This window comes from Epinephelus moara, chromosome 16 (assembly GCF_006386435.1).
Source record: "Epinephelus moara isolate mb chromosome 16, YSFRI_EMoa_1.0, whole genome shotgun sequence".
Lineage (NCBI taxonomy): Eukaryota > Metazoa > Chordata > Actinopteri > Perciformes > Serranidae > Epinephelus > Epinephelus moara.
Genome location: NC_065521.1, coordinates 41,378,714 through 41,391,575, shown reverse-complemented (window position 1 = coordinate 41,391,575; position 12,862 = coordinate 41,378,714). Strand labels below are relative to the sequence as shown.

The 12,862-nt window shown below is 40.6% G+C and overlaps 1 protein-coding gene across 1 annotated transcript in view; it reads right to left on the bottom strand.

Annotated features, from left to right (window-relative positions):
* The window catches only part of LOC126403482 (probable phospholipid-transporting ATPase IIA), a 56,193-nt gene that overhangs the window by 30,399 nt on the left and 12,932 nt on the right, over window positions 1–12,862 (bottom strand). Inside the window, exons 6-14 of the mRNA XM_050066174.1 lie at window positions 12,240–12,291; window positions 11,051–11,145; window positions 8,626–8,706; window positions 6,958–7,033; window positions 6,415–6,491; window positions 6,037–6,197; window positions 5,796–5,938; window positions 4,129–4,241; window positions 3,223–3,432 (exon numbers count right to left, since the gene is read on the bottom strand). Of these exons, the coding sequence (XP_049922131.1) occupies window positions 3,223–3,432; window positions 4,129–4,241; window positions 5,796–5,938; window positions 6,037–6,197; window positions 6,415–6,491; window positions 6,958–7,033; window positions 8,626–8,706; window positions 11,051–11,145; window positions 12,240–12,291 (1,008 nt within the window). The remainder of the gene's footprint in view (window positions 1–3,222; window positions 3,433–4,128; window positions 4,242–5,795; window positions 5,939–6,036; window positions 6,198–6,414; window positions 6,492–6,957; window positions 7,034–8,625; window positions 8,707–11,050; window positions 11,146–12,239; window positions 12,292–12,862) is intronic.

The following is a 12,862-nucleotide window of genomic DNA, read 5'->3' as shown; positions in this document are numbered from 1 at the left end:
TAACATTTTTTAATTCTACTTCCCTTCTTTTTTAAAATGCATATAATATTTTAAATAGTTTGAAGTAGTTTCTTTTTTGTTTTGTAAAGCACTTTGAGCTGCACTTCTTATGTGAAAGGTTCTACCACACATACACAGTATATAAATAAAGTGTTATTCTATTATTGTCACCTCCGCCAAGGACTGTATGTTTTTGGTTTGGCAGGATAACAGAATAACTACTGGCCCAATTTTCATGAAACTTTGTGAAAGGTAGGGTTGCGGCGATATACCAGTTTGAAGGTACAGCGTGATATAAAAGTTGACAGTTATCATACCGTGTACATTTGCTTATCTAATATTATAATAAAAATGCAACTGCACAGAGAATCTCACTTTTATTTTAGTGGAGACTTTTTACACAAACTTCCTTTAAAGGGGAACTAATGTTTTTTTCAACCTGGGCCCTATTTTCCGATCTACTTTTGTCTAAATGAGTGATAGGATGTTCAATATTTCTCCAGTACGAAGCTACTGTCAACAATTCTTGACCTGCTGCAGCTCTGCAAGAGCCTGCCGGCGCACTCCTCTGATTGATCAGATGTCGAGTGCTGTCAATCATTGCAGCGACGCATGCGCGGTCAGATTACAGGTCTCTTCTCTCCTTCTTCGAGCTTCCATTGCGCATATGCGCAAATGCGTCCCCTCGCGCAAAATGTGGCCCCCCATGGAAGATGTGGCCCTACGCACAGCGCGTGTTCTGCATTTAGGGAGGGGCGGCCCTGCGTCCGTGTACTCCGTGTTCAAATAAATACGGGCGGTCATCAAATTCAAATGGCTCATCCAGATCCAGTTGGTCAAAATCGGGTAAAAATTTGGACCCAACAAACATTAAAAGGGCCCAAAATAGGGCCCAGGTTGAAAAAAACATTAGTTCCCCTTTAACTAAATGGTTTAAAGTTTCAATTATAGCAACAAAATGTTTGTTCAACAAAAAATAACCTGTCTGTTTTCATTCATTTAACTACTACTATACTGTCCCATCTCTAGTGGAAGGGTGTAGCGTGGGCCAAAGAACAATCAATTAAATGTAAGAGTTGATCTGAATTACAGGGCTGATACATAAATTATTTTTCACCTTTGTTATTTGGCCTTGGTGGAGAGCTGTGCTTAGCGTGCTACTAGTTATTATAATACTGTAATTAATAAAGAGCATATGACGTGCAACAATTCAATGGAGAGTTTTTCCACAGTCACACACTTTTTGTTGTCAGATTAGATTAGATTTTTGGATTAGATATTAGATAGTGAAATGTTAAAGCTCTCCTAAATACACTCTGCTTTGAATAATAATTTGTGTCTGGTTAGTGCAGTTTTTCCACACAAAAAAAGACCTTGCTCAAAACTGTTAAATGTCACCTGCTTGTCCCCCCTTCTTGGAGGAAAAAAAAAAAGAGAATTTATGAATATGCAAATATTTTTCATTTCAAAGGTTTAACTGCTGGAAACCAGACAGATGTCAGTCCCCAGTGGCTCTGCATTGAGGGCTTCAGGTTTTTACACTCATTTGTGTAAGTTACATACTGGACCACGACTGGCTCCCTACATAGTTGTGATGTCACAAATCACGTTCTTATGTATTTGAGTTAAACTCAGATTTAAAATAAGCAAAATAATGTGAAAACAACCTTCTAGTGTAAAACTTGTAAGCATATACATTATTCTGCACGGTGAAGTTCAAACATCCAAGTGAAGTAACAAGAAGCTTAACATAATTTGGACCGGAGGAGGACTTTAACTTAAGTCACTTAAGTTCTTCATGATACATTCCCGGAAATAAAAATTAATAGTATTTTGTGCGAATTCAATCTAAGATCATGGCTCGAAAAAAAAAATGTGCATGCTGGCTGAAATTCAACTGTGATGTTCTGTTGGGAGATGCAGTGACGTAAACCAATGGTGAGTAAGACATAAATAGGTTACCTATGAGTTGAGGCATACTCCACTCGCTGCTAGGCTAATTTATGCAAGGTAAAAGTGCTTAAGCTAATATTTGGTGACAAGCAAAAAACAACAGTTTCGTCGATACAACTCGACAGTTATTACTGAGTGGAATTTATACTTTTGTTAAAAGATGTTGTTAATCCATGTTTTATGGCTGTTGGGAGAAGTTTGCCTCCAGGGTAGATAACGTTAGCCCTTAAGTTTTAGGGAAGAGATCATAGAGATCAAGAACAGGAGTCTTCAAACAGACCAGCTACCAGTCCACGGTCTGTCTGTACTGGGACTTTAACTGTCGACCCTCCTGCTCCCATGCCAAGTCCCCACAGACTGAGCTCCTGCCGCCCCCAGAAAGGTTTTCTGACAATTTTTGTTGTATTTTTTTCTGACAGAAAGCCCTGAAGGCTAATTTATCCCATGTGCTTTTTTATGTGTGTCAGTGGAGTCAATTTAAAGCAAACTTTTCTGCACTTAACCAGTTAAAATTATTTACATTATTTAAGTGTTGTTTTTATCTTTTATGGCCACAAGCAAGAAAAAGAAATAGTTGGTGTGTTCTTCTGTAACTGACTGTGTTATATGGACGTATAAGATCATCTCATATCAATCGCAGGCTTCTCACTTGAATCAAATCAAAATCGTATCATGGCAGACTTTGTGACATCTGCATTTATCGTTACTCTTCATAATTGTATTTCCTCAGCAGCAGCAGTGTCAGAGAACTGATCAGTCCATCAATTTGTGGTCAGATCGATCATCAGTTTAGATCAGATCGATGGATTAGAGGCTAGTAAAAGCAAACTTTTAGACCCAGTCATGGACTGAGGGGTGCGCAGTTTCCATGGAAACGCAGCCAGTATAATGTAAAATAGGTTGGACAACAATGAAATGATGGACAACACTAAACTAAGAGGGCTGTTGTTCTATGAAAAGGAGCGTTCTATTTCTACATGATTAAGTTTTACTGTCACCACGCCTGCTGTTCTGCTCCGTCTGTACACTGGAGCTCCAAATAACCGAACAGTATATCTCTTCCAACAGCGCTCCTAAGAAACGGACCAGCTCCAAAAATAGAAACTCAGTATGTGGCGGCAACTGCTGCTATCGTGGTGGGCTGCCACAAATACATGAATGTGTGGGAAATCCCAGTACTACCTAATTTTCATATCAGCAAACACCCTGAGGGTTTTGAAACCCCCCCAAAAAAACGTGTGTATGATTCTGTGTGTCTGGTTGTCGTACCTCATCGGGGCTGGAAGCCTGATAGACTCGGCATGTGTCTTCATAGTGCTGCTCAGCCTCGGCCTGGTCCGTCACGCCGTTGGCCTCGTATACGGGTGTCACGTTGTGCACCAGGGCGATGGCCTTCACAGCCTCATGGACTCTGCTGCTGATGGTCTTGCGGACCTTGGTGGCTGCCGGGGCCCTGGAGGCTGGAAGGTCATGGGTGGGCTGAAGATGATTACAGAAGGTACTGTGATCAAAAGAAGGGCATTCAGGAAGCTCAAAAGAGTTCTAACCTTCTATAATAGGAGCACTTTATCGTGGTCAAGGTTTTTCTCAGAGGCAGCAGCTATTGTCGCCAGCAGAACTAATAATGTGTAGGAACATGTGAACCCCTGAATACAATACACAAAGACACACATTCAAAAAGCTCATTTTAAAACAGAGATTACAAACTGGAGATGTTAGTCTGATAGAGTAACTGCGGTTTCAGTGATTGCTGTGTTAGTGGCCCGTAAACATAACCAGATGTGTAAAGAGAATATGAGCAATTTGCCTTTGCATTGTGGCTGTGCTATTTTTAGAAGGCTGTGCGTTCCAGGGGTTAATGGTGGCGTCATTTAAGAAGTCCGGTCAGTGCTTTGCTTGTGGGCTAATCCTGTTTCCTGCTTCACTAACCTCTGGTGTCAGGGGGGACAAAGAGTGTCATCTGAGGTCAGGAAGCATTCAACCAAACAATAATCACAAACTAATATGGTTCTTAAAACAATGCTCACATCTGTTTGTTTTACCCTTCCCCTGGAATTTCAATCTTTTATTTTGTGTTTATTTTCTAAATGTGAATAAACTTCAGTCATTTCTTCTCTTTGACAGACTCAGGGCACTGCATAGACTCATGCATGTGTTTTTTTTGGTTTGTTTTACCTGTGTGTAGGCGCTGAACACATGGCTCTGCACTTCATCCATCGAGTCCATCCCATACGCCACAGTTCCAAGATGGAGGCGCCTGAACACCATTTCATTCTGAGTCAGAGTCCCTGGTGAAGATTACATTACAGGCATTCAATTAAATTCCTTCAAAATAATTAAACATATAAGTTTGTTTCGAGATTAATTTCAGCATCCTTTGCTGCATGTGTTATGTTTACATTATAATTGATGCACAAAATATAAAATGGTGCTTTAGATCAGTGGTTAAAGGTCCACACAGTTTAATATATTCAGTGTCATACTTGTGTTTGAACGTGTCGTCGGGCTACTTTGCTGTCTCAGCCAAGTGACTGGCTGTTAGTTGCTCAATCTACAGCAGGAAACAGCACTTGAAAATAAAAGTTATGTGCTGAAATTTCACTGTAATTCAAAATAAAGTGTGTTTTTTACTAACTTGACACGTGCATGAGTCACTTGCCGTCCATTTAGAATGGATCTGTGATGCACTTTTGGACTGCAACCCTGCGTTTACATACTTCTTATTTTCTATTTTCTTATAATTCTCTGTGAACATATAAAAATCAGAGCAACTGTAACATATCCCAGTTTCCCCCCAGGGCTAAATAACGTATTTGTGATTCTGATTCACAGTTTGGATTTACAAACAATAATCAGTTACCAAAAACAGCATGTCACATAAAGTGATCAAGGACAAAGTTGTAAGGAAGTCAGGGGCCCTTCCTTCAACACTACACACATCCTCTGTATCCTCACACTCACTTTAAAAGCATTTTCCGCCAGTATATCAAAAAGACCTCAGGGGCCTCGCACGTACATTAGCCTGACCTGCGGACCCCACAAGCCTTATCACGCTCTGGATGGGGAAATGGCTGATCAGTTTATTGGGCATGAGGGCTATAAATCTGACGTGTAACACCTCGCGCCTGAGGAAGTGCGCTGGTGGAGGTGCTGTGCTTTAAGGTGTGTATGGATGAGAGACTTAGGGATTTTTTTTTTTATGATTTAAGGGTCCAATAAGTAGCAAGTCTCAGGGAGCTGAAACCCCACCAAAGAGCGAACCCCCGCCGCAGGGAAGGAAACGACTTAACTCTGTCCTACTGGATACTTCCTTGGCAAATCCTCAGCACTATAACTCTTCATTTTAGTACTCCACAAGCTGGCTTTGGTGATCCTATTGGCCACAAAACCAAGAATATTTCATAGGAATGCACAAATTTTCTTAGCCTAACATCGGCAAAATAGAAGAACACTCACTAATGGCAGAGGCCGATGCCTTTCTGTTGCGTCACATCAGTATTGCGCAGGCTAAAAAGCACCGCCTGTTGTCCTGGGGATAGTAGAACATCTTCCCTGTGACTCCACTGGGATGAAAGGACTCATCAGTACACTCACTATCAACAACTTTGTGTACGCAACCTATTTTTTCCCTTCTAATGCCACATTGTGGACATCAAATTTGTGTTGAGGGTTAGGGTAAGAGGAGAGCTAGTTAACGTTTGCCTGTCGTTGTTTTCCCCTAAATAAACCTGAACCAAACCTTTAGCCCGAACCCAGAATTCCGGTGAATATCGATGCATCTCTAATATCTAAAAATGAAGTACCAGTATGTTGCTTTTCAGTGCCACTTCCTGCAGTCTAACCTGTTTTGTCAGTCAGCAGGTAGGAGATGCGTCCAAGCTGTTCAGGTATGGTGCTCGCCCTCACCATCGTCCCGGGGATCTTGGAGTCTTTCTTAATCATCCAGCTGAACACCATCTTACCCATGTCCAGATTGACTCGCAAACTGCATCAAATAAAAACAACAAATGAGCAATTTTTTAACTCCTTACATGTAAATACAACACTGCTGATGGATCTGAAGTAGAGAATCTTACGTCGCACCTAATGGGCACGATGTTAGAGAAGAGCAGCAGGAAGCGAAAGATCTGGAGGTACCAACGGCCAGCAAAGTGCTGGAGGGCCACCATGACCAGAGACACCACCACGAGGGCCACAAACAGGATCTTAGTCAAACAGTTCACCTCCAAGTCAAACAAACCCACCTGGCATGAGCAACAGAGGCAAACATTGAGTCAGATCAACATAAAAACAAATGGTCTGTGCATGTGCAGAGGTCTAAGTAAACAAATTAAAAGTTAAATAACTTGCACAATTAATCTATAATGGATACGTTCCATAAATATCCTACAAGTAAGTACATCTTTATGAAAACTAAGTGATTCAATGTTTGTCGTCATGCTGCAGTTCACACTACTGTACCTTGTGCCTTGGGTTGGAGGTGTTCATGACACTGCGCAGCTCCTTGCCTGTGTAAATCACAACCCCCACCACTGTGCCTGGAGTGAGGGAGAGAAAAAGCCCCTAAAAAACTGCCTCAGGTCAAAATAAAGCGACAACATAAAACAAAGTATGTCGAGAAGATGTTTTCCAGACTTATAATCTTGACAAGAATAGACTTTTTCAAATGATGAGTGTCATTTGGAATATAGGATGCAGATTTCCAATTGCTTAATGGATAACACATGTTACTGCGGTTTAAGGTGGATTACATCTCCTACGAAAGGTGCACGCCTTCTTTACCGTTATGGGTACCTGCCCCGGGGGCTATTTTATAAATGAGCAAAATGTATACTGCCTCATTATTTTCCTGGATGCGTTAGACAAGTCAACATACCAACAGTTGTAAACAAAGAAATGCTCCAGTGCAACTCTGTGCGCTAACGGCAAAGGATGGTCTGTGTTATATCCTGGGAAATAGCTGCCTTATCATCAGCAAAGCTGCACCAACAGTCAGATATTTACCGGAGGCAACAACGGTGCTGGCCCACAGGGTGTTCTCAATGCTGAGACTTTCATTAACTGGGGGATCTCCATCTTCCTATAGAAGTTGAGACAACAAATATTCAAAATGATGAGAGAAGACAGAAACCGGTCATATAATTGTTATCTTTGTTAAAGACGTTTTGTAAATACTGCTGGCTTAATCTAGCTCCTACCTAGCCGCATAGCCTTACAGTATGCAAAACAGTTTGGAGGGTTTGCGGGATGAAGTTATTTGTTCTTCGGCAGGTGCATCACTGATGGATTTTGAAACGTATATTGCCTCTGAAGCCTCAGTTTATGACTCACACTTTTCACAAGCACTCCAGTAACACGTTTCCAGTCAGTTTCATCATTTCACATTAGTGGAGAGAGAATTTAGCTTTATATTTTATTAAATCTGACAATTAAATGACAAGATGTTGGGTTGGGACTCTTGTTTTATGACTGTTAGCTCACATGCTTAATGTAAAGCGTTAAGCTATACATATATTATGTATTCATTCATAAAGTTGACATGAAAACTGAAATTACAGGGAGAGACTGTTGTGCACATAGAGCTTGGTAGATCTGCTTTCTCTTCTTATGCACCCTGGACATGGAATGAGCTTCAAAATGTTGATAACTTAGAAGCACTCCCTTTCTTAATCATTCAATCAAGCTGCGGTGCCAATTGAAAGACAGGGAGGGTTTGATGACACTGGTCACTCCAGTGGAGAGGCAAAGGAGGAAATGTCCAACCATTCATCCATATTCATTCACTTATCTGGGGCCGGGTCACGGGGGCAGCAGGCTGAGCAAAGCACCTCAGACGTCCCTCTCACCAGCAACGCTTTCCAGCTCCTCCTGGGGGAGCCCGAGGCGTTCCCAGGCCACATGAGATATTTAGTCACTCCAGCGTGTTCTGGGTCGGGGGACCAGTGGGATGTTCCCAGAACACCTCTAACAGGAGGCGCCCAGGAGGATCCTGATCAGATGCCCGAACCACCTCAACTGACCCCCTTCGATGCGAAGGAGCAGCGGCTCTTCTCCGAGCTCCCTCCGGAAGTCCGATGTCCTTATCTTATCTCTAAGGCTGAGCCCAGCCACCCTTAGGAGGAAACTAATTTTGGCCGCTTGTATCAGCGATCTCATTCTTTCAATCACTACCCAGAGCTCAAGACCATAGGTGGACATGAGGAGTAAATATGTCTTTTAATTTTGTCATGTATTGCAAATTTTTGCAAAGAATAGAACAATAAAACACATTGGAATCAGTGTGCAAAGTTTCGGTATGTAATGACTTTTTTCAGATAACAGAAAACGGACTCAGTGTGCGAAGGCCTTCAGAGGAAAAAATATTTTTATACACTGACCTGACAAGAGTAATTTTACAGATTATCAAATGGATAACTTTTATTGTCTCTGTCAGTTATCTTTGTCTCTCTCTGTGTCGTTTACTTGTGCTGTTTATTTATCGGCTTTCAATTTAGACTTTTCCATGCTGAAAGTGATTCTGAAATGTTACTACGCCACTGCAAAACCGATATCAGGACTTTTACACAGGAGTGATTCAGGCACTTATTTGGAAATGAGCTCAACAAATTAAACTGTCTTCAGATTAACATAAAGGGGCTCAGGGTTCAACAGAACAGAGATGTAAGCACTCACCCTGGTGAAAGTTCCAACAAAGTTATGGATATCAATGTTTGGTTCTTCTGCGTACACATACGATCTGATTTGTAGAAGGTCCTGCAAGACATCAAAAACATGGTTAATGTTACACTTTTTTTTTTACATTCGTAGCTTCTATAGATTTTTTTCTGAAACTTCAAATATCTGTCATATTTTATGGCATCATCCTCAAGCAAAATCCTCAGTTTGAATGAAGTAATTTATCTGATTGCATACGTTCAAAATTGAACTTTCTTCATTTACATAAATGTCATGTATGGATGACATAGATTGCTGCTAGACCGCTCTGTTGATACAGGTGCATGCCTCCCTTTGTGGGCGGCAAGCATGAGAGCAAACAGGTTTTTAGGCAAAGTGGAAATGTTGTATGTTGTTCACCAATGAAGATGGTATAAAACAGAAACATCTGAATCACACGAGTTGGAAACAATCCATACTCAGCCACCACTGGAATGTAATTCTACATACTAATAATATTGGCGTGCCAAAATAACAGGTTTAAACAGCATGAATGGCATGCAAAAAATGTTGATATATAATTGGAATTGACGTTATGAATAAAGCTTTAAAGTATTAGATACAGCCCAAGTTTGAGATCACTGACAGAAAAAAGTGACTTAACAATGAAAACCGACTCAGAAGAAGACAAGGGCATGAAAAGTTTTGCCTTACTCGCTCATCAAACATCATCCGTCATGTACCCATCCCCAGTGACGTATCATTTACACAGATACCAGATTCATTGACATGATCAGTTACAGTTTATGCGGCTGCAGTGTTTGCTCTGTTGTTTTTGCATTTTGCATGAAGAACATTTGCTCCAGGCTGTAATCAGCAGACAAACTGCTTTGACACGCTCAGAAAATAAATATTCCCACTTGTTTGACAAATATGGCAGTTATTTTATTTTGACTATCAACTGTACCTGAGGCATATATTGTTTTCTCTTACAAAAAAATCCTGTCACCAGAGGTTCAGAGAGCACGAGATGACGGGAGCAGCTCATGCTGGAAAAGCAGCAGTTCTGAGTCGAGTTAGACCCAGGGCTGCACCTAACCATCATAACCGATTAATCTGCTTATTATTTTCTTTAATAAACAATCAATAATTTGGTCTTTAGGCTGAAAGAAAACAATAAAAGATGCCAATCATGAATTAACATCTTCAGTGTGTCTTGTTCTGTCAATTAATAGTCCAAAACCCAAAGATGATGATGATGATTCAGGATTAAGAAAAGCAGCAAATATTCATGTCTTTTTTTTTTTGGCAATTTGACTTAAAAACGCACCCAAACAAATAATTATAAAGAAATCATTTGTTTTATTAATTTCCTGTCGATAGACTAATTGATAAAATGACTAATTGTTTCAGCTCTAGAACAATATATCAGCTTGCAACAGCAATACTGTTCATAAAAAGGTTTCTTACTGACACCAGCTTTTTAGCAATAGTTTGTAAAATCTATAATTAAATATCAAAATCTATATCAGATTTTATTAATTGATTGATTAGGATTATTTCAAATTGAGGCCACCACTTCTTACCCCCCCATGAAGTGAAGACGAAAGCCAAATTTAAAATGTAGGTGGAAAATAATTTACTAAATGAATAAAATAACACAATAAATTAAACTGTATCATACTGAAAATTGTGGAAAAATATTGATAAAATGTCTGACAAAAATTAATAAATTGTCTGAAAAAATATTGATTAAAATTAAAAAAAAATATATTAATGAAATGTCTGAAAAATATATAAATAAAATATTTGAAAAATATTAATTGTGACAATTTATTTACTCAAAATCTAATATCAGTATGAATATCTAAAAACTAGATGTTAAAAACCCAAACTGTTCAAACACTAGAGCTGCAATAATTAATTGATTAGTTGTCAACTAGTCCGAGTCATTTTTCATGAAAGAAAAGTCAAACCTCTCTGACTACAGTTTGTTAAATGTGCGTATTTTCTTTTTTCTTTTGTCCTCTATGACAGTAAACTGAGTATCTTTGGGTTGGGGACAAAACAAGACATTTCACAGACCAAGTAGCTATCGATTTATCGAGAAAATAATCTGCAGATTAATTGGCAATGAAAATAATCATTGGTTTCAGCCTTATCAAACACTGAAGAACTAGAGGAACAAAAAAGCACAGGCCTGATGTCAACCTTTGACCTTGTGGTCAAGACATTCTCTGACGACCAGGCCACCCTGCACTCTAGTTAAACAACCACTCCGTCCTAATGACAGACTTCTTTGAGATCACAGACAGAATGCATTACTCATCAGTTCTTATTTCACACAACACACGGGACGGTGATGGCGTAAACACAGCGGTCAACATGCAGTTTCCTCCTGCATCCTCACTACTTCATCTTCCATCTTTATTTCATGACTCACGGCAGCAGTCGGCAGCCTCTGCGTGCAGGCCACTGGGAGGCGTAGTTTCCAGTCCGTCTCTCCATCCAGCTGGTCAGTCCGCAGGAAACAGGAGCCTAGGAGGGAGAGGACAAGAGCTGCCGCTGATGCCAGATGGATAAACATTCACCCCTAGGGGGCAACAACAGATAGGCTTTTAGTTAAAGAGGGGACATCACAAGCTATTCTTGATGGTGGCACTGAGTGGACAAATCACTATGTTAATATTCCATCACATACTGAAGGCTACTATCAAATGTTGCTGGTTTTATTTGTTCTATTACAAGTACATTTTAAAAGTTCCCAGTTTGAGTACATACACGAAAAACCGCAGTAAAACAATTTAACATGGAGCCACAGATGAATAGCAGCAACTTCTGTGAATGGGACTAACTGCACGTTACTGTTGGCACCAAAGCCCATCCCCCCACCGGCTTGCATGCGTCATCCTGCCCAAAACTCCCAACCCTGGCCTAGGCTCTTTATAATTGACCTAATGGCCTCCACATGGAAGAGAGATAACCGAGCACTATTTCCAGTAAAACAAAGCTGTTGTTTTTCTTCCCCCCGACAGGAAGACGCAACAACAACAACATGCATCTAGCTACTCCTGCAGACTCACACTTGGGTTTCTACAAGTAGAAAATATGTCCCTGTGATGTGATTTTTGATGCGCTGTGTCTTGGAGGTTGTTATTTTGAATGGACTTATTTTGTATATGTGCAAATAAACAGTGCGATGCAATTGGCCAAGTTTGTGTTATCACTGACAGATCTTGTCCTAATCCGTATTTGATTATTCAGATGAGGCATCCTTCTCTCATGTCTCCTGTTTTCTCTTTGCATTGGATTTCTGCGTGTCCTCGATTTTCCTTTTCATTATCTTCTCATTTGAAAGACAAAATTAGTTCTCGAAGAAGAAGAGAGAGCAATGTTTTGTCTCCAGCGCCCATCTCAGCCTTACATGGAGCCGGAGTCCTACACCACCCTGCACTTTGAGTGATAGTTTAGTACTGGACTCAATTACAATTTAGACATTGTAGGACTTCCTGTCCTGGCTCAGGGCTAATCCCTGCACCTCAGCGCCTTTTTAAACAAGTCATTTCCCCAGCCAGCCAGCCAGGCAGCCGGCCTGTTGTGGAGATCTGGATGAATGACCAGCAGATGTTTACCATTTCTTTCAGAGGTCCTTAAAAAGATCATGTCAGCAGGAACACGCTGGTTCTACAAAGAAAGGCAGAAAGAAAAACATCACTTCAGCATCACTTCCTGATCCTGCACTCTTCCACCTCCCTCCTCCGCTCTTTAAACTGTAGAAAAGTAAGACTTTTAGCTTTTCATGTGCCACATTACCAGCAGCCAGTCAGTCAAAAATAATAAGCCCTCCAGCAAATCATCCTGTCGTGGCCTGAACGGGACCCTGACCAGGTTTTACACTCTGGCTGACCTGCTCCCTCCACCGCACTAGACAAATTCTCCATTCAATTCAACTAGACAGCTTCCCAAAAACTGAACCGTGCATGGATTATTGCTAAGTGGTCGATAGTCTAATAATAAAGATGTATTATGCCTCTTAAAATGCAGCTCAATTTAGAAGCTTTCCTTTGTCAGCTACCGGTTTCACCTCATGTCTGAATGTGTAACCCACATAACTTTGAATCGCTCAGTCATATTAATGAAATGTGTGGGACAACATGTGTGACCTTTCCTTCAGCTGCACTGAAATGAGTAATTCAGAGAGAAGCCCTCAGCTGGAAACAGAAGACAGCGCTTGCTTCTCACATTTCATGTACAA